The sequence below is a fragment of the Nicotiana sylvestris genome, chromosome 8, assembly GCF_000393655.2.
Source record: "Nicotiana sylvestris chromosome 8, ASM39365v2, whole genome shotgun sequence".
Lineage (NCBI taxonomy): Eukaryota > Viridiplantae > Streptophyta > Magnoliopsida > Solanales > Solanaceae > Nicotiana > Nicotiana sylvestris.
This window is the reverse complement of record NC_091064.1, coordinates 92,561,205-92,580,080: the sequence shown is the minus strand read 5'-3', so window position 1 is coordinate 92,580,080 and position 18,876 is coordinate 92,561,205. Positions and strand designations below refer to the sequence as shown.

The window sequence follows — 18,876 nt, the reverse complement described above, 5'->3', positions numbered from 1 at the left end:
ATGACCGAATATACGCATATAGGATGGCGTGAGAACCTAATTCTATCCTTAACGAAAGTCCAAAATAAGAAGGTATTTGTAGATCAGTGATCTTCTTCTATCGAGTTAGATAAATGTAATTAACATTCATCATTTTTTAGGAATTTGGATTTTTCATAATTTTTATTTAATAATCCAGACACATTTGTCAATAACAATTATGTAATTTAAAAAAAAAAATATTTGTTGATATGAGATACACGCGCAACGCGCGTACTCTAAGTAGGCGTTTGGACATGAATTCCAAAAAAAAAAAAATTCAAATTTGGAATTTCACTAAAATTTGGATTGAAGATGAAGTTGTGTTTGGTTATAGTTTTTGCAACATATTTGGATGTCTTTTTTTTTTCTTTTCAAAATCATGAAATATGATTTATACCCCACAACTTGTAAAAAATATCAAAACCACCCCAATATGATTATCCTACTTGAAATAAACAATCAAAAAGCTATTGTTTAACTGTTATCATATTATGCTTTACTGAATACAGAGAAGATGCAAAATCAATATCACATCTTCTAATTCTACTAACACATAGAGAAGGTGCAAAAGCAGGCATAGCCACATATTTCTCATAATCATGTAATCAAACTTCCAGTAGGCAGGGTTCAAGTATCAACTAGGACTGATGTTCCACCATCAGTCGCTAAAGATGTATCTGTCAAAGATGAAAAACTGATGGGGTCATTTTATAAATTTTAAAAATATAAGATAAATTTGTAAAACTAAAAACTAGAAAATTTCCATTTTCAATTGAAAAAGTGGTAAGAAGTGAGAACTAGTTTTTCAAATTTGAAAATGAATTTTCAAGTGAAAAAGGAAAAAATGGTAAGAATAGGATAACCAAACATTTAAAAAATTTTGAAAAAAAGGAAACATTTTGTATGTCCAAACGGCTATAAGACTAGTTATGTATTTAAAAAGACGCGGAGAGTGGCGGCTTAGAAATAATTAATCTCTATGGTTTTGGTCTTGGTAAATTCAGTGTCGACACTTTCGCACTGCATCCTCTTTCCTAAATTGAAGTATTCCTTGAAATTCCAAAATGGCGGCTTAACTTTCCCTCCCCTTTTCAAAACTCTCCATTCATCTCAATAATCACTTTGCAATTTTTACCAATTTTCATATCCAACCTTTTCCCTCTTGCTTTCCTTTCCCTCCATTCTTCAAAACCTTAAGAAAATTCTAAATCCTCAAATTTCCCACTCCTTCAAAACCCTAACAACCCCCATTTCTGCTTTCTCTTCTTTTTTTCTCCACATTCAATGGAAACTCATTCCTCAGAAATCCTAGAAACTGACACTGAACTGGTTAATTCAGTAAATCCTCGCGAAACCCTAGATCGGTCTTCCCCAAATTCTCCTGAAAACTCAGCTAATTCGAACAAATTTGAAGGATTACAAATGGAGGAAGAAGAATTGGATTCATCACCTGTTCGGAGGTACACTCCATATTCTTCGTACACCAGCCATTGGTCTCAACCTTGGGGTCCAATCACCAATTCAAAGCCTTTGGGCTCACAATTGACTTCTACTGCTGAGCCCGACGACGACGAGCCATCCGCTTCTGGTTGGCCCGACGGGCCTAACAAAGTTGAAACTACGAAATCGGTATCAGTTGGGTCTCTGTGGAATTGTCATAGAGATGACGATGCTAAGTCGTTTATGCTGGTATTAATCTTCATGCTTCGCCAGTAGCTCCAGTTTTTCTTTTTTCTTGGGTACTTTTGTTATGTGTTGATTTTTTTTTTGGGGATTATTAACAGGGTGCAGGGCTTGCTAATTTAGGCAACACGTGCTTTCTAAACTCGGTATTGCAATCATTCATGCACACAGTGTCTCTGATTCAGGGCCTTAAGTTGAACGATCATGCCACACCCTGTGATAGTAAGAAATGACAATTAATCCCTTTGTTCCATTTTATATGTCTCTATTAAGTACTATTTAGAGAGTCAAGTAGTCATTTTTTTTATAAATTTTTTAATACTTCTTACATAGTTTCTGAACGAGTAATTATTTTTATTTTTTGGAAAAAATTAAAGGAACTTATGTTTAAATTAAGATCGAAACTCTTTAATTGTTTTTTGATACCGAACTCTGCATTGCCAATTATTCAACCATATGAGTTATGTCAGTGTATTTGGTTTAATTAATCTTGTCTAGTGGAGAGATTTCCTCTTTCTCTCTCTGTTTGTGAGGTTGCTTATTGTTTTGTTGTCTATGTAACAATTGCAGGTTACCTGAAAGGTTTCTGTGTAATTTGTGCGTTGAAAGAGCTTATTGATGCTTTACTGGTTTCTGAGACTGGTGTTGTCTCTCCCTGGAAATTTGTTAACAATTTAAGCTGTATCCTTTAAAATTACTTGTTTGTGATTTTTGGGATAATGTTCACATTTCATGTGTGTTTATCTTTTCTGCTTATGTATTCGTTACCCTTATTTCTTACTGACATATAAGAAAGATGACTGATTTTGGTATGGTACACACTATTGGTACATTCACATTTCTTCATTCCCTTTTATTATGCAGGAAAAGAAAAACCTAGATCTCGTTTAGGGCCTGTTTGGTTTGGATTATGTTAGCTAACCTAAACAGTTACTTTCATTAAATTAGCTTCCTTTATCATAGTCAATGTTTAGTTACATACAAAAGAATTGATTGTTAGTCAATTGTCTAATAAATTACCTTTCTAAATGATTATATAGAATATGAAGATTCAAATCAGACAGGCCAGCTTGGTATGAAGGTTGTATAAATTCATTGCTTTGTTTGCGAATCTGTAGCTGTTGTTTCACTGTCATCCTTAACTTCTTGAAAAAAAAAAGATTTTTCTTCCACTTTCCATCGGTTCCAACAAGAAGATGCTCACGAATTTCTGCAATGTTTTCTGGATAAACTTGAACAATGTTGTGATGTTTCAAGACCAAAAGGCAGCCCAACTTTGGAGACTGAGAACTTTGTGAAGCAGGCTTTTGGAGGTCGTTTAGTTAGCAAAGTAAGAACAAATGATTTATCAATTCTTTGTGCCTTTTGTTGTAAAATTGCATTCACATATATGTTCTGCTCTTCATTCTTATATGCAAATGTAGAACTAACATTCTGCGGATGCCTTTTTTTTCGAAATTGCAGCTGCGGTGTTGTAATTGTGGCCATTGTTCTGACACTTACGAGACACTAATTGATCTGAGTTTGGAGATTGAGGATGTTGACAGCCTAGCCACAGCTCTGGAGTCTTTCACAAAGGTTGAGAAGATAGAGGATTCAGAAATAAAATTTACATGTGAAAAATGTAAGGAGCAAGTCTCCATTGAGAAGCAGCTTGTGCTGGATAAGGCCCCTTCTGTTGCTGCCCTTCATTTGAAGAGATTCAAAACTGATGGTTCTCTTGTTGAGAAGATTGACAAATATGTTTCATTTCCACTGGAATTGGACTTGCATGCTTATGCTGATAACAACCAAAGTGATAATGTGAGTTCCTGTTACTCTGAGTCTATGCTAGGAATTAGTGTTGCAGGGATTCTTTTCTTTTTAGGAGTCTAAAAAGATGAAATAAAGTGAATTTTTTTTGTCTGGTAAAGAAGTTGATGAAGAGTAATTACTAGTGCTTAAATATATACTAGTATAGTTCCTGAGAAAAAAAAAGTTTTAGAGGTAAACTTTTCCTGCATACTTAAGTTTAGTAGCTGAAATTTCTGGGATTCTTACAATATATATATTTTTTGTTGCAAAGGAATTTTGGAGGGCTTGTAGCTAATAGCTTGGGAGAAGTATTTTATCAAAATGAATTTAAATTTTCCTCCTTTGTTTATATTAGATAGGAAATGGAGTCTAAGCAGGGAAAATGTTGTGTACAAATTCACTATAATATTTTTAATTTAAGATCTTTCTTTCTTTTTGCTTAATCTTTATTAACTGGAACTGTATATGATTTTTAATTTTCCTTCCGGTGCACAGGAAGAAATGAAGTACGATCTTTATGCAGTTATAAGGCATGTAGGATTTTCATACACTTCTGGGCACTATTACAGCTTTATTCGCTCTGCTCCAAATGAATGGTACAAATTTGATGACTCAAAGGTATGTAATATACTGCAAATCAAGCTTGCTACTTTCTTTTAGGGCTCGTTTGGTAGGGGGATAAGGAATAATTAATCCCGGGACTAAATTTAATAAAAGTTTATCCCATGTTTGGTTGGGAAAAAATTACGGTATAATTAATCCCATGATTAGTTATCCGGGGATTGCAGTGTTTTTTTATTCCCATGGAAAGGTGAAATAACTAATACCGGGATAATTAATCCCCGTATAATTAATACTGGGATAACTTCTTTCCAACCAAATGACCCCTTAATGATTTTACTGTAGGATTAATCTGTTTCTCAATAGTCTGGTGCCTCTAACTCAGAAACCATTTTGTTTTTGTGCTGCATTCAATATCGTTTCGTCAATGCTTATTTTTGTTAGAGTACCCTGCAATTCTCCTGGCATAAAGGGTAGCACAAGCGTTTATGATGAACTGACTTGATATTTGTTTAAACTTATAGGTTATTCAGGTTGGAGAAGATTTTGTTTTGTCGCAGGAAGCATATGTTCTGTTTTATGCAAAGAGGGGCACTCCCTGGTTTTCAGATTTTATTGAAGTGCAAAAGCCCTTTATAGATCCGTCCATACTGAACACCTCTCCCAAGTCAGTTTTAGATAATACAGATGTTGTCTGTGTTACTTCTCCGCGTCCGCCAAATCCGCGGGCTTTATGTGTCAAAGGCTCCAATGATGCTGCAAATGAGTTATCTCCCAATTCTCTCAACAAGGTTCAGGATAGTGACGGAAAGGAAAATGTGCAGACGAGGTCTGCTCCTGGACCACATGGTGCAAGTAACATTTTGCATCCCAAGTCACCTGAAGTGGATAAAGTGTCTTTTCCTTCAATACTCAAAGAAAACTGCAGTACTCTGGACCCCGGTGCACCTAGCAGAACTATATATATCACACCCAAAACGCCGTCTAGATCTCCGAGCCCAGAGATATATCAGGAAGATCCCCCAGGTAAACTCATCTTGCACTTCTATTTTTTTTTATAGACTTGTTGCCTATAGTGAATATAGAGAAGCTGGTGCGAGATCATTGGTTTTCATTTGCAGAAAATGATTACCATATTCCCCGTCCTCATCTAAGAACAGCAGACTGGGTTTCCTGCAAAAAGCAACTGCCGAAGGAGCTAGAGCAGAATATGGAAAGAAAGCAGGCGTGTACCCTGATAAAGAAAAGCATGCGTGGGTCTAGAGCCCAGCAATTACTAGCTGCAATGGGCGGGTCACACAGTGGAAGTTCTGTTAACAAGAAAAGGAGAAGAATGGATGTATCTCCAAGTAGAGATGATAGTAGTTCTACCGGTCGCCGGAGGTCTAGCCTTGGCTCTGTGTTTCGTACTGTAACGGCTGGAAGCCTAAGATGAGCAGGTTACATTTGGCAATAACACTAATAATTTTGGTATCTCATGAAATTTTTAACTGGAAAATCTGAACCAATGGAATAGGGTCTTGATCTGTATCCTCAAACAAACATGAGGGGTAGTTTTTAGATAATAGCAGCTGTTATTTTGTTGTTTATATTTCCGAGTTCCACTGTATAGTGCAGAGTAAGAGTTTTATGTTATATTCTCACAGTTGAGAATTATAATCTCTTATATACCTAGCGAGATTTTGTAGGAACTTTTAATTTCTGTACTACATAAGTGCCACTAATTTATTCATTCATAAATTTTGTTAAATTTCATAAATTAATTCCAAACTAGTTGACACAGATTCTCAATATCTAATTAGTCTTTGAGTAAAGTTAGGAGTTTTTTTAAAACTTAAAGTTGTCCAAATCTCGCGCTTTCAAAACCAGAATGCCTACTTGTGGTTAATATCTAAAACTTGAATATTTGAATAATCAAGTTTTAGAATTTTGAGACAAAAAATAATTGTAACTTCCAATTACTGGTTGTGCAAAAGAAACCACTAATAAAAAAGATGTAACCTCTTTAGAATGCAGAAAACCAATGGAGCTTTCCTATGTGTTAGATTTGTTTTAGGAGTAAAATACGTGCTTAGTTCAGAGTTATTTTTGAGCTTGTCGTAAGAAAGAGTTGGGATCCAAGAATCTCCAATAAACAAAGAGAAAGGAGATCACCTCAAACCAGGCAACTTATTTGGCTTCTTTGCATGATGTTCTTTTACATCATAGGTTTTATAAAGCATTTCTTGTTAACATCGAACAAATTATATTCCTGTTTCATTCTTCCTCTTCTTCAGCTCCTGAAAACTTCTATATAACTATCTGAAAGCCCTTGAGCAAATCCCTTCCGTTCTCCTTCAAAAAAAAAAAAAAGAAAAGAAATAATTAAAATGGAGGCTATGGCTACTAATATAGAAGAGAACAACTTGGGGAAGAAAATACATTTCAACTTTCAACTGACACTCATGGGGTCATCAGATGTTCCTAAACATGTGCTTATAGTTATGGATGCATTAAAAGAATTCTCCATTGAACCTCTTGAATGGACTCTCAAGAATGTTGCCTTGAAATCATGCTGCACTGTTACCATTCTTGGCATGATGCCCTGGCTCAATATTCCTCGTATACTTTCATGTTAAAATCATTTCCTAGAGTTGTAAATATATAGGTATATTTTTGCTTAATTGCTTTTGCGTTTTTTTATATATATATAGTCTCCACGAAGACATGGTCGGACATCTGGAGTGTGGATTTTGAATAAGTTCCAAAAAAAAGGGACCAGTACTGGAGAAGTGAGTATGCTAAGTATCACAAAGTTCAGTATTTAATTGACCTTTGCCAAAAATATGGGGTACGTCACTGCCTATCATATATCATCCCTTTATTTAAATGATTTCTACAACTGGAGTTTGCTTTCTGATATTTCATTTAGGTAGAACCAAAAATCAGAACTGAGATGGGCCATCCACTGAAATTCCTCGTTCTTCATTTGATCACTAGCCTTCAACCAAACCTAGTAGTATTCGACAGGTATTAATATCATGCCCTTGTAATCACTCTTTACACTATCACCGCAATTAATTTTATTCTATTGAAGGTTACTTGTATTACTGAATTCTACTCATTATTTACCTGTAAGGTTGTATAAAAATCTTTCTAATCTATCTATATCTATATCTATATTTATGTTATTTCAAAAATAAAAATATCGTTCCTCTTTTCTATTCTTTAAAAATAAATTTTACACTGAACAAATTTATAATTAATTATTTTTTAATATTAATTAACTAATATTTTTTTTCTTTTTTTTTCTTATTTGAAATATGTAGAAAATCCTAATATTAAGGACTTTAAAATCGAGTAATATTTTACTTTATATAATTCACATTTAAATTGTGCATCTATTTTCCTTAAATCTAATCCTTTCACGTTTCCGTGGGTTTAAACGTTATGGATCGTTATTAAGGCTTTTATTTCAAGCTTTTGTCTTCGCTTTAATTTTGAATTTATTCATATATCTTTCTTAAACTCAATTTTAAATAGCGATAATTTTATACTAACAAATATATGACATATACTACATAAAAAATAAATTTGTGTGGTCTCCTATGTAATTATGAATTTACCACAAGTATTCCTAATCATGTAAAAACTAATAAGAATCCTACTTTTCTCCTTTAAGTTTCCTAGAATTTATGGTCGTTTTAACTAATTTGGAATCATTTGGAAACCACTTATTTCTAAGCTTGTCTATTTTTTTTTTCAGAATTATTTTAATCATATTTAAACTAAATTAGATGCTCGGTAATAAAGTTAGATAGCAACCACTTTAACTTTTCTAAAATTCATGACCTTAATAATCAATAAGAACCATTATTTTTGTGTGGGTAATGTTAGGAAAGCAGTAAATTTTTAACCACCTTCTTTCTTCTTATTTTTTAATAAAAATTAATGTTGATAATTTTGATGAAACTTCTTAATGGTCCTGTTGATTTGAAGATGTGATAATAACCAAATTTAGCAAAATTTTTGCAAGGAGATAAAAATAAAATATAAAAGTTAAGATATTAAGAATATACTAGAATGAATATATCCGACCTTCAAATCTCAAGAATTTAATATTTTAAATTTTAGATAAACTAATATTTAAATTTTAAAGTTGGAATTTTTACCTTCCTATGCCACATATGAAACCTTATTACCCTCAATGTTTAAGGCTAGAGATAATTACATTTAGTATACTAAATTACCATTTATATACCATAATTTAAAACAGGGATATAATTAATGGGGCATTTATATGAGGTATAATTATAGGACCGTATATTCCCACGTTTCTCTTTCTTTTCAGCTCAACCCCCCCTCCCCACGTTTTACCTTTACCCGTAACTCCCCCCACGTTTTACCTTTACCCTTCACTCCCCCACGTTTAGCGTCTGTTTTCTTCTTTACAGAACAAAAGCTACCCACGTTCTTCATTATTCTCCATTTAAATTCACCAAATATTGAAGTTATCATTCTACAAAATTCGTTCCCATCTTTAGTCAAGTTGAAGTTAAACCATGAAGAACATCAAATCTCCCAAAAAAACACCTAAAAAATCTATAGTAGGTGATATCCCCTCTTTCGATTTGGGTGTTTTAACAACCAAATCACCACAAAAACAAGTAAAATCTACACATGGAATGGAACCTACTACTCACAGTTCATCTCCTAGACAAATCCATGCCGAGATGAGAATAAAGCAAATGCACGATGTAGATGCTGGAGGAAGTGCTACACCAGGCGGCAAACAACTCAAAAGAAAGGGGAAAAAGGTATGTGTAGATGACGACTTTGCTGAAGATGTCCCTAAAATTCCAATAGTTAAAAACCCAAGTTGTCTCCTGCTTCCTCAAAACAAAAAAACGAAGAAACAGTCCAAAAAACTCCCAAAACTGGTTCAGAAAAAAATTTGGTGAAGGTAAACATTTATTATTTTCGTTTCCAGTTTTTTAGTTTTGTTTTGGATGTAAAAATCTCTTTTTTAAGTGTTTTAGTAAATTGTAGATTAGTTGTCTTAATTTTGTAGATTATTTGTAGTTGTGATTTTCTACAGTTTATAATTGTAGTTATTTTGTAGTCGTTTTGTAGTTATATTGTCGTTAGCTTTTAAATTTTGAAACAGAGCTGTAGTTACTTTTTTCTTCCTGCATTTTTGTAGATAATGTTTATATCTGTAGATATCTTGTAGTGTTTTGTAGTTATATGTTTGGGTAGGCTGTATTTTTTTGAAGCAGATTTGTATGTATTTTTTCTTCCTGATTTGTTTTTAGCTATTTGTGTAGTGATTGTGTAGTTATATGTAGATAATATGTAGATTAATGCTTCATTTTTATGCAGTTTACTAATGTGAAATAATTTATCATTTTGTATATCCCTCTTGAAAGGGCACAATTGTTCGTGCAAGAAAATATATTGTGATATATATAGTCCAATATTTAGGATATTTGTCCTTGTGCTTTATGTATTATATTTGTAAAACATAAACGTACCAAAAATTATTTTCACGCAAATTTAAAAGGATATTCCTTAGTTTCGAAAGACGAAAGTTGAATTTAGGGATAAGAATATACTTAAAAGCACATTGACCAGTATCTTAATATTTGCATGTATTACACTATTGTCAAAACTCTATATACTATCTGTGTACTATTACATAAGCTATTCGGTGTATCTAAGTTTTTCAGTAGCATGATGTGCATATTTTTCTTCAAAGTTAACCTCTATATATAATAGAAGATCAGTTTTCACTTTGTCTATTATATATACGGTGACACTAACATACATAAGAAATAATAAATGTGATGACCCGACCAGTCGTCTTATGAGTTACCGCTCTATTTTCCCATTTCAGCTTCTTTACGCTTCGTTATCCGTGTTTTATGTGATCGAGTTGATTAGTTCGAGTTCAGAGAGGATTTGGTAAGAAATGAGACACTTAGTCTCTTTTAAGAAGGCTTAAGTTGGACATTATTTTGCCCCACATAATATGGCTTATGGGGTGCTTAGATTCCACACTTTGTGTGATCCTAGCATTCCTAGCCAGATAAAAGAGTTATTGTCTCCAAATGCTTTAAAACTTTTTAAAAACACTTATTTTGGTTACTTATTGTCTCTCCTCTCTATTTGCATGCAAAACCAAGCTATTCATCTTCTGATGAAGTATGAACTGTCTAAGTTTAATGAATCATTTTTTTCAGTCCACTTGAAGGGGGAAAATTGATTTTTTTTATTGAGAGAGTTTGGTTTAATTACCGGTTTAAATTGTGTGAATCAGTTTACAGATTATGGATATACTTCTAGTTATGTTAGCAAATTAATGAATAGCTATTTTCCTAACAAAAAAAGAGTAGAGAAGTGGTATTTGAAAAACATAGTAACAAATAGATCTTGGGTAAACGATGAGGATGCAGTCAAGTTGTGCATTCTTTATCTTTTAGAATTTTTTGTTTGCCCTTATGACAAAGACCATGTATCTTTTACAGACCACTTTAGGCTCTATTTGGTAGAGTCTGGTCAGTTTGAGTCATACCCATGGGGTATTAAATCGTTCAATCGGGTTATGGAATCCGTTAGGCATCGTCTAAATCCCCGTGTACATTCTTATCTCATACGGGGATGCTCATTAGCCTTGCAGTGTGGCTTTATGAGTGTTGCTCGACCGTCAGCACAGAGCTTGCTACGAGGTGTTCTGACTCAATACCTCGCATATTAAGATGGTCAGCTACTAAGGGGCAGATTTGGTTAACTGCTTTTGAAGAGAAGATGATCAAGCCTGAGTGGATTAAGGTATTTTTTTCCAGTTTTGTATGTTGCTACATTTACCTTCATAATATCTACAATTAGTCTACATTTTCAGCCTTAGTGGAATGAACTATTTTTTTCATCATTCAGTTCACAAGCATGACTGAGTCTGGAGAAGAGATTGGAGTGCTTACTCTGCCAAACAAGATTGAGTATGAAGATGAACAAGGTGCAAGATCATCAGAGGTTCCAAATGCTGATTCTCCAACATTGGAACCCAAACATACAGATTGTCAAGAGGACAAGGAATCTGTGGCTAAGAAGCTCAGGAAGCTAGAAAAGAGAATTGAGCAGGTAATATTATTAACTACAATATATTTACATATTTGCTACAATTTATCTACATTTCATAACAATTTATGTAGTATACATTGTAGTTAAATTGTAGCATAATTCTATAGTCAACCCTGTTGGGATTGCACACGTTGTAGTTAAATTATAGTATAACTGTAGCAATTTGTAGACAATTGTGAAAACAATACTGCCTCGTACATAATTAAACTGATTTGTAATTTATTTGAATAAAATTACCAACTAACTATATTTTTAACTTTTAGGTTGATGGAAAGTTAGAGGATTTTAGGAAGGCTGTATTTGAAGAACTCCATGACCTTCGAGTGTTTATAGATGATTCTGTGAAGAGTGCTTTGAATTTGATAAACAGGAAATATGATGTGGATGAGGCAAAGGTAAGAGTTGACATATATTTATATACCAAAACAAATTATGACATATGAAACAATATACTCAAACTAACATAAAATCTTTAGTTTGCTGGTAGTTCAACCAAAAACAATGACCAACAACAAGGAGTGAACAACCAGCAATTTCAGTTCAATATTGGTGATCAAGTGCATGCAAGCACAAGCAACACATGTATCTACAAAATACCTACAAATATATACACTTAGTATAAAAATTTATAGAGCATAGTTTTATTATTCACATTTTATCTACAACTTCCTACGTATATCTACAACTTTCAAGGCAACATTATCTAGTATTATTTATCTTTTTTTAATTATAAATTGAAGTTGCAGTTTGTCCAGAACATGTTCCAGAACATGTTGACTTATATTCAGAATTTTAAGAAGCAGTTGAGGTAGAACAAGCAGGTATAATATCATACTTTCATTCAGAATAAATAATTGTTGTTTATACAATTTTACATTCATGTTAAGTAAGTTATGTTTTATGTAATAGATATTGAAGATATCAATGCACAGTCCCCCATTCACGGAGTGACAGTAGCAGGTCAGACAGAACAAGTTATTGAGAAACAGCTAAATGAAGGTAAAGATGCACATCATGTGGATGAAGTTGTTTCTGAAGGATCAGGCATTGATAAGAAGGGTGTGACATTGGATGACTTTGATTTGCCAGACAACTTAACACAATTGGTTAAGTATGGCGAGCCCATACCAGATGAAGCAACCCCTATTTATCCGGGGAGAACCAGGCAACCGGAGAAACATGCACGATTACCTTTCATACCTCTATATAGTTCTGGAGGCAGCAACTCTATTGGACCTAATATTTTCTACCTCTAGCACCCCTTCACAACTCTTATAGGTGAAAATGTAGATTCTGATGTGTTAGATAAGTTCAACAAGTGGTTATACCACCGTAGTGACAAAGTATCTAAGAGGTATGAATGCTTAATTTGACACTTTCATTTCAGCATTTTAAAGTTTAAATATGTAATTCATTCTGTGATTTTTTTGATTGGACATTTATTTGTTGTTACAGGAGGAAGGCTCCCTTTTCCATAAAGGATAACCAAATCAAGCCTTGGTTAGACCTTGGAGTTGAAAAGGTGGATAAGAAGGACTGGTTTTATTCCCTTGCTCACCCCGGACAAGTCCTCAATGACTCGGTAAGTATCAAAGAATAAATTCACAAGATATATTTTGTCTTCTGTTTTGTAGTATAATTGTAGTTATATTGTAGATATGAAATATGTGACCATGCCTTTTATTATAAATTGTAAATATAATGTAGACATTTCTTATAAATGCTGCTCTTATTATTTATAGTGTGATTGTATTTAGGTTGGACTTTATGTATCATATTTGATGATGAATTGTATGTAAAAATTTTATATTTGATAATTTAGACAGAATTGGTATATCTGTATTTCATGATTGTAGTTAATTTGTAGTTAAATTATAGAGCAAGTTGAAGACTTATAATATTAATTGTAGTTTGAATGTAGATATTATTGAGACCTTATGGTAGCTGCTGTGTTCCATGTGTTGCTGTGTATAGCAGCTAAAGTGTAGCTATTTGTTAGATTAGTTGAATTCTGGCTTTGTAGTTTAAAGTGTAGTTGCTTTATTGATAATTGTAGTTACACTGTAGCTTATAGTAGATTTTATTTTATTTTGCAGCACATTGATGTTATTATGTATTACTTGAGAAAAAGAGGCAAATATGGCCCCAACAACAACACTAGGTTTACAACAACCGATTGCTTGTTCAAGTCAAAGATTGAACAAATCTATGAGAAGTTCATAAGTTCTCCGCCAGAAAAAAGTATTCGGTTGTTAAACCCGATGATGATGTTGCAGAATATATTCTTGGGTATAGACTTCTTGCTAATGTTGCCTGGGATGAAGTTGACTATGTCATCATGCCCGTGAACATTGCAGAGAATTTCCATTGGTTGTTGGTCGTTTTCGACATAGCGGACAGACAACTTTATGTGTATGATTCTATGGTGTCTTCACACCATCATAATGCTGTTGAATCATGTGTTGATAAGTTTTCAATCATTATCCCTCTGTATTTGTCCTGCACTGGTTTCTACGGGAAGCGTAAAGACATTGATTTCAAGACCACAAAGGCATACATTGAGAAACTAGTTACAAACCCTCTCAACATATAGTGGATGGTTGCGGAGATTCCATAGCAAAAGGAAGGATCACTGTAAAAAAATTATTCTCTCTTTCTAGATGTTTAATTTTTTTTTATAATCATTTGTTAAATAATTTTTTTTGTCTTATGCAACGATTGTGGTGTATTTGTGGCTGCTTTTGCGGAGTATGTTAGCCTTGGAGATCTGTCAATCCCTTCAGAAGACCTTTCGGATATCGACCAACACCGTAGATGCTATGGAGCTCTCCTATGGGACTATGCTATAAAGAAGCAAGAAGATGGGTCAATCAGTGAAAGTGAGGTTACAGGCAGGCTAGCAAGGAGGAAAAGTGCTCCTGCTTTGAATGAGAAGACTAGGGTCGAGAGAAAGAAGAAATAGTGTCCTGTTTTCCTAGTTTAGTTGATGTCAATTTGTAGTTGAAGGAGAATACATTGCTTTATGAACAAAATTTTTATTTTTTATTGCAGCATACCTTTTTGTTTTGTTATTTTATCTTTCATTATTAGTTGTTCACTTGAATATAAATTGGTTGTGTTACAGCACTGTATCTTTATTATATTAAACATGAGTATTTTGATGTTAGAATACAGTTTGCCTACAAATAATCTTCACAATATCTACATTTTGGAAACCCTCAATGTAGTTATTGTATATAATTTTGTAGTTGTATATGTTCATAATTTTTATGAAATACCTTTAAGTTCTAGGTAATATCTGTATATAACTGTCAGTTGAAGTTATATTATACAACCAACAGAAGAAATAAATACTCCAATCATAGAAATATATTATCCACAATCTACAAATCATCTACAAATTATTACCAAGACAACAATTTAACTACATTTAACCTATATTTTACCTACAATCTGGAAACACTTTACATTAAAGTTACTTTTTTAATATCAGTTGTATTGTAGATAATAAATATTAAAATTTAATTACACTATATCAAAGACAAATTTAGATGCCTGACACAATACATAAAAGCATATTAAACACACATAAACAAATTGTAGCCTACTTCATAGTTATCTTTAAAAACTTAAACGATTACACAAAAAATCTGCTAACTTTAACTCACTAACAGTTAGTTTGAATAACTATTCTAACTACATGATATTCATTTCTTCTTGGGCGCATTCTTGCAAGATCTTTTGTTATGCCCTTCACCTCCACAATTTCCACATGACACCTTGTACTTCTTTGACTTTATTTCATCATATGTTTTATATCTTTCCTTTTGAGGTCTCCCTGGCTGCCTTTTATCTCCCATCGGTGGATTTACTACCTCATTCAAAATATGTTGTGGCACATTCCATTTGCTTTCATCAGGAAGAGGATTTACTGGTAATTCATACGTACGCAGAAGGCTCTCCCTTGTGTAATATGGAGAGCGATAGTTTTCATATGTTTCATTCCTATACCTTAATGCTGCCAAAGCATGCGCACATGGAAGTTCTTCAAGTTGGAATTGGCCACAGCTACATTTCTTGTTTTCTAGACACACAATGTACCGCTTCACAACATCTAACACAGTATGTATATGATCTGTTGAAGCCCTCACCTATAATTGCAGAGCAAACATAAAAAATATTATCTCAATCATAAAAATAGATTATCTACAACTTATCTACAAATCATCTACAAATATTCTACACCTTATCTACAACCTACAATTATCTACAATTTGACTACAATTTATCTACAATCTGGAAACACTGCATATTTGTCACGACCCGAATTCCCCACCGTCAGGAGTCGTGATGGCGCCTACTGTCGGAGCTAGGCAAGCTAACCTTAACATACCTTTTCAACTAATTTTCAACAAGATAATAATAAAAACAATAAATTCAAGCGGAAGTCTTAATTTAATATTAAATGAACGAAAATGCGGAAAAATTAACATCATCCTCTACCCAAGATTTAGTGTCACAATACTCACGGACTACTATAAGATACTACAAATAAGAGTTTGAAAGAAAATACATAAGGAGTCTGCTTCGATACAATGAAAACAAACAGAAATAAAATAGATGAGACTCAGGGCCCACACACGCCAGCAAACTACCTAGGAGTCTCTGGACTGAAGGCACGCTCCCAATCTACTGCTACTGCGGTCCGTAAGCTACTCCCGAATCTGTGCACAAAAAGGGCACAGAAGTGTAGCATCAGCACAACCGACCCCATGTGCTGGTAAGTGCCTGGCCTAACCCCGGCGAGGTAGTGACGAGGCTAGACCGGACCTACCTCAAATAACCTGTACAGATATATGTGCAACAACGGAAAGATATACAGAATTTAAACAGATAATAGGGAGGGGACATGCTGTGGGGTGTAACAATTTAGATATAAGACCAACGAACAGAGAGATGGAAACTGAATAATTAACATCTATGAAAGAGAGCAAGTGAATCAACAACGGCACGACACCATCCTTCGTGCTTTTACTCTCAATTCTCACCAAAACTGTCAAATATAGTGCACGACATCACCCTTCGTGCTTTTCCTCACATAACTCTCACATCAAGGCACAGAATGACCCTTCGTGCTCAAATAACTAGAGACATGGCACGGAAAGACCCTTCGTGCATAATTATCAAAACATGGCACGGAAAGACCCTTCGTGCATAATTATCAAAACATGGCATGGAAAGACCCTTCGTGCATAATTATCAAAACATGGCACGGAAAGACCATTCGTGCATAATTATCAAAACATGGCACGGAAAGACCCTTCGTGCATAATTATCAAAACATGGCACGGAAAGACTCTTCGTGCATAATCGCTCTTCCTCACCCAATCATCAGTCACAACCAATCGGGAAAGGGAATATACAACAAGATTAAACATCCCGGCAAGGGAGAACAAATCAACAATAGGTCCCGGCAAGGGAAAAATACCACATTTCCTTCTTTAACTCATTTGCTTCTCAACTATCACTTCATAATTATATTAGCAAGTAATTAGCTCAACTGTTTCACATCTTTCGAATTTTAAAGCAACTACGACTCACGGTCATGCTAGACTCCGGTGTATAGATAACCGTCACCATGCCTATACACCGTACTCCACAGTTAACACGTAGCAAATAATATCCAAATCCTAATCCCTCAAGCCAAAGTTAGAACAAACACTTACCTCGAATGCTCCAAACTCAACTCACGCTTCTAGTATAGCTTTACCTCTTGATTCCACCACCAATCCGCTCGAATCTAGTCATAAGTTACTTAATCACATTAATAATTACTAAATGAATCATCCCCAATGCATGAAAATAGATTTTTCAAGGTTTTTCCCAAAAAGGTCAAAAATACCCCCGGACCCACGTGGTCGAAACTCGAGGTTCGGACCAAAACCCGGTTACCCATTCCCCCATGAATCCAAATATATGATTTGTTTTTAAATCGGACCCCAAATTGAGGTCCAACTTCTCAATTTGTAGAAAACCTAGGTTCTACCCAAAACACCCAATTTTCCCCATGAAAATCTTTGATTTGAAGTTGAAATTATGTTAAAAGATGTTAAGGAATAAAGAAATTAAGTTAGAAATCACTTACCAATCGTTTTGGAGAAGAAAAGTTGTTTGGAAAATCGCCTCTTAGGTTTTGGGTTTTTGAAAAGTGAAAAATGACTGAGATTTTCCGAACTTGTATACCTTTCTGAGGACCTGGCGCGGACCGCACAAAAATGTGTTGCGGCCGCGCCGAGTGGGAGAAAAATTGGGGCTTCTCTGAACCCTTCCAGCGCGGACCGCATTGTTTTGGTGCGCGGCCGCGCTGGTTGACGTGAAACCCTAGCCCTCAGACTCAGCCACGCGGACCGCACAAAAAGGCATCGCGGCCGTGCGTCTCCAGCGCGGACCGCGCGAAAATGACCGCGGCCGCGGTGGTGTCTGCAACACCTGAACCTGCATATTCTTAAGTCCAAGACCTCCCAGGCCCCATTCAAAACTCACCCGAGCCCTCGGGGCTCCAAACCAAACATGCACACAACCTTAAAAATATCTTACGGACTTACTCGTGCGATCAAATCGCCAAAATAACATCATATACATAGGATCAAGCCTCAAACACATGATTTTCTTTTCTTCAACTTTCATAACTCAAATTCTCCATTTTTAGTCCGAAACACGTCATATGACGTCCGTTTTTAGCCAAACTTTACAGATAGTGCTTAACACATATTTAAGACTTGTACCGGGCGTCGGAACCAAAATACGAGCCCGATACCTATATTTTCTAACTCCTTTTCATTTCAAATTTTCATATCAAATTTCAGAAAAACAATTTCTTTCAAAAATTCATTTCTCGGGCTTGGGACCTCAGAATTTGATTCCGGGCACACGCCCAAGTCCCATATTTTTCTACGGACCCTCCGGGACCGTCGAATCACAGGTCCGGGTCTGTTTACCCAAAATGTTGACCGATGTCAACATTATGCATATTAATACCAAAATTCATCAAATGTTTCACATAATTCACATATTCTAACATAAAAACTTTCCGGCTACGCGCTCGAACTACGCACGCCAATCAAGGCAACTAAAAGCGAGGTTTTCAAGGCCTCGAAAGCGCGGAACAAGGAAGAACTACGGTGATGACCCTTCGGGTCGTCACAATATTACGTAATTTATTTTTTTTGCACCAAATAAACAGATCTTACCCTAAGCTTCTGAGATAATGTTCTGTTGTTCTCTAATTCTTTGTTGAATTTGGACCCAAGAAATGTGAAAGTACCCTTCGCCTTCAATAACTTCTCGTTGGTCCAATGTTCTAGCAGTGTCCGCATATACTCTAAAAGGTCAAATATCGGTAGCTCTCTTGCATCTTTTGTTACAGTGTTCAACGACTCTGCAATATTTGATGTCATTGTCCACGTTCTATCCACTGTTGCATGTACTCGTGACCATCTATGATAGCCAATATCATATAGGTAAGATTTCATACGCGAGTCTACCTCTTCAATCTTCGGCATCCTTTCATTAAATTCATCCAGAGTGTATGACCGTACTGTAGCAAAGTACAATTCATGTAATTGTAGATGACCCTTCTTGAATTTTGACCTTATATTTGTCCAAATATGCCACATGCAAGAGTAGTGTGGCATGCCC

The 18,876-nt window shown here is 34.8% G+C and overlaps 2 protein-coding genes and 1 long non-coding RNA gene across 3 annotated transcripts; 1 reads left to right on the top strand and 2 right to left on the bottom strand.

Moving 5' to 3' along the window:
• The first annotated feature begins 984 nt into the window (after positions 1–984).
• On the top strand, positions 985–5,727 carry LOC104216821 (ubiquitin carboxyl-terminal hydrolase 20-like). The gene is made up of 8 exons (XM_009766951.2): positions 985–1,710; positions 1,806–1,926; positions 2,275–2,385; positions 2,865–3,034; positions 3,169–3,507; positions 3,994–4,116; positions 4,584–5,085; positions 5,181–5,727. Exons 1-8 carry the CDS (start codon positions 1,306–1,308, stop codon positions 5,492–5,494), a joined length of 2,085 nt encoding a protein of 694 aa, XP_009765253.1. The 5' UTR covers positions 985–1,305; the 3' UTR covers positions 5,495–5,727.
• A 478-nt stretch (positions 5,728–6,205) lies between these two features.
• Positions 6,206–6,772, bottom strand: LOC104216823 (uncharacterized). The gene is made up of 2 exons (XR_708594.2): positions 6,481–6,772; positions 6,206–6,393 (listed from the first exon to the last, which is right to left on the bottom strand). It is a non-coding gene; the product is annotated as an uncharacterized lncRNA (long non-coding RNA).
• Positions 6,773–14,885: 8,113 nt separating this feature from the next.
• Positions 14,886–18,740, bottom strand: LOC138875385 (uncharacterized). Its single transcript, XM_070154210.1, has 2 exons — positions 18,429–18,740; positions 14,886–15,329 (listed from the first exon to the last, which is right to left on the bottom strand). The coding sequence occupies exons 1-2, from the start codon at positions 18,738–18,740 to the stop codon at positions 14,886–14,888; spliced, it is 756 nt and encodes a 251-aa protein (XP_070010311.1).
• Between the last annotated feature and the right edge of the window lie 136 nt (positions 18,741–18,876).

Excerpts from the sequence above, each read along its gene's own strand:
- LOC138875385 (XM_070154210.1), bottom strand. The coding sequence starts at position 18,740 with ATGCCGAAGATTGAAGAGGTAGACTCGCGTATGAAATCTTACCTATAT. Across the intron at positions 15,330-18,428 it reads CATTATCTCAGAAGCTTAGG|GTGAGGGCTTCAACAGATCA; the intron begins GTAAGATCTGTT and ends CTGCAATTATAG.
- LOC104216821 (XM_009766951.2), top strand. The coding sequence starts at position 1,306 with ATGGAAACTCATTCCTCAGAAATCCTAGAAACTGACACTGAACTGGTT. Across the intron at positions 1,927-2,274 it reads TCATGCCACACCCTGTGATA|GTTACCTGAAAGGTTTCTGT; the intron begins GTAAGAAATGAC and ends TAACAATTGCAG. Across the intron at positions 2,386-2,864 it reads ATTTGTTAACAATTTAAGCT|ATTTTTCTTCCACTTTCCAT; the intron begins GTATCCTTTAAA and ends GAAAAAAAAAAG.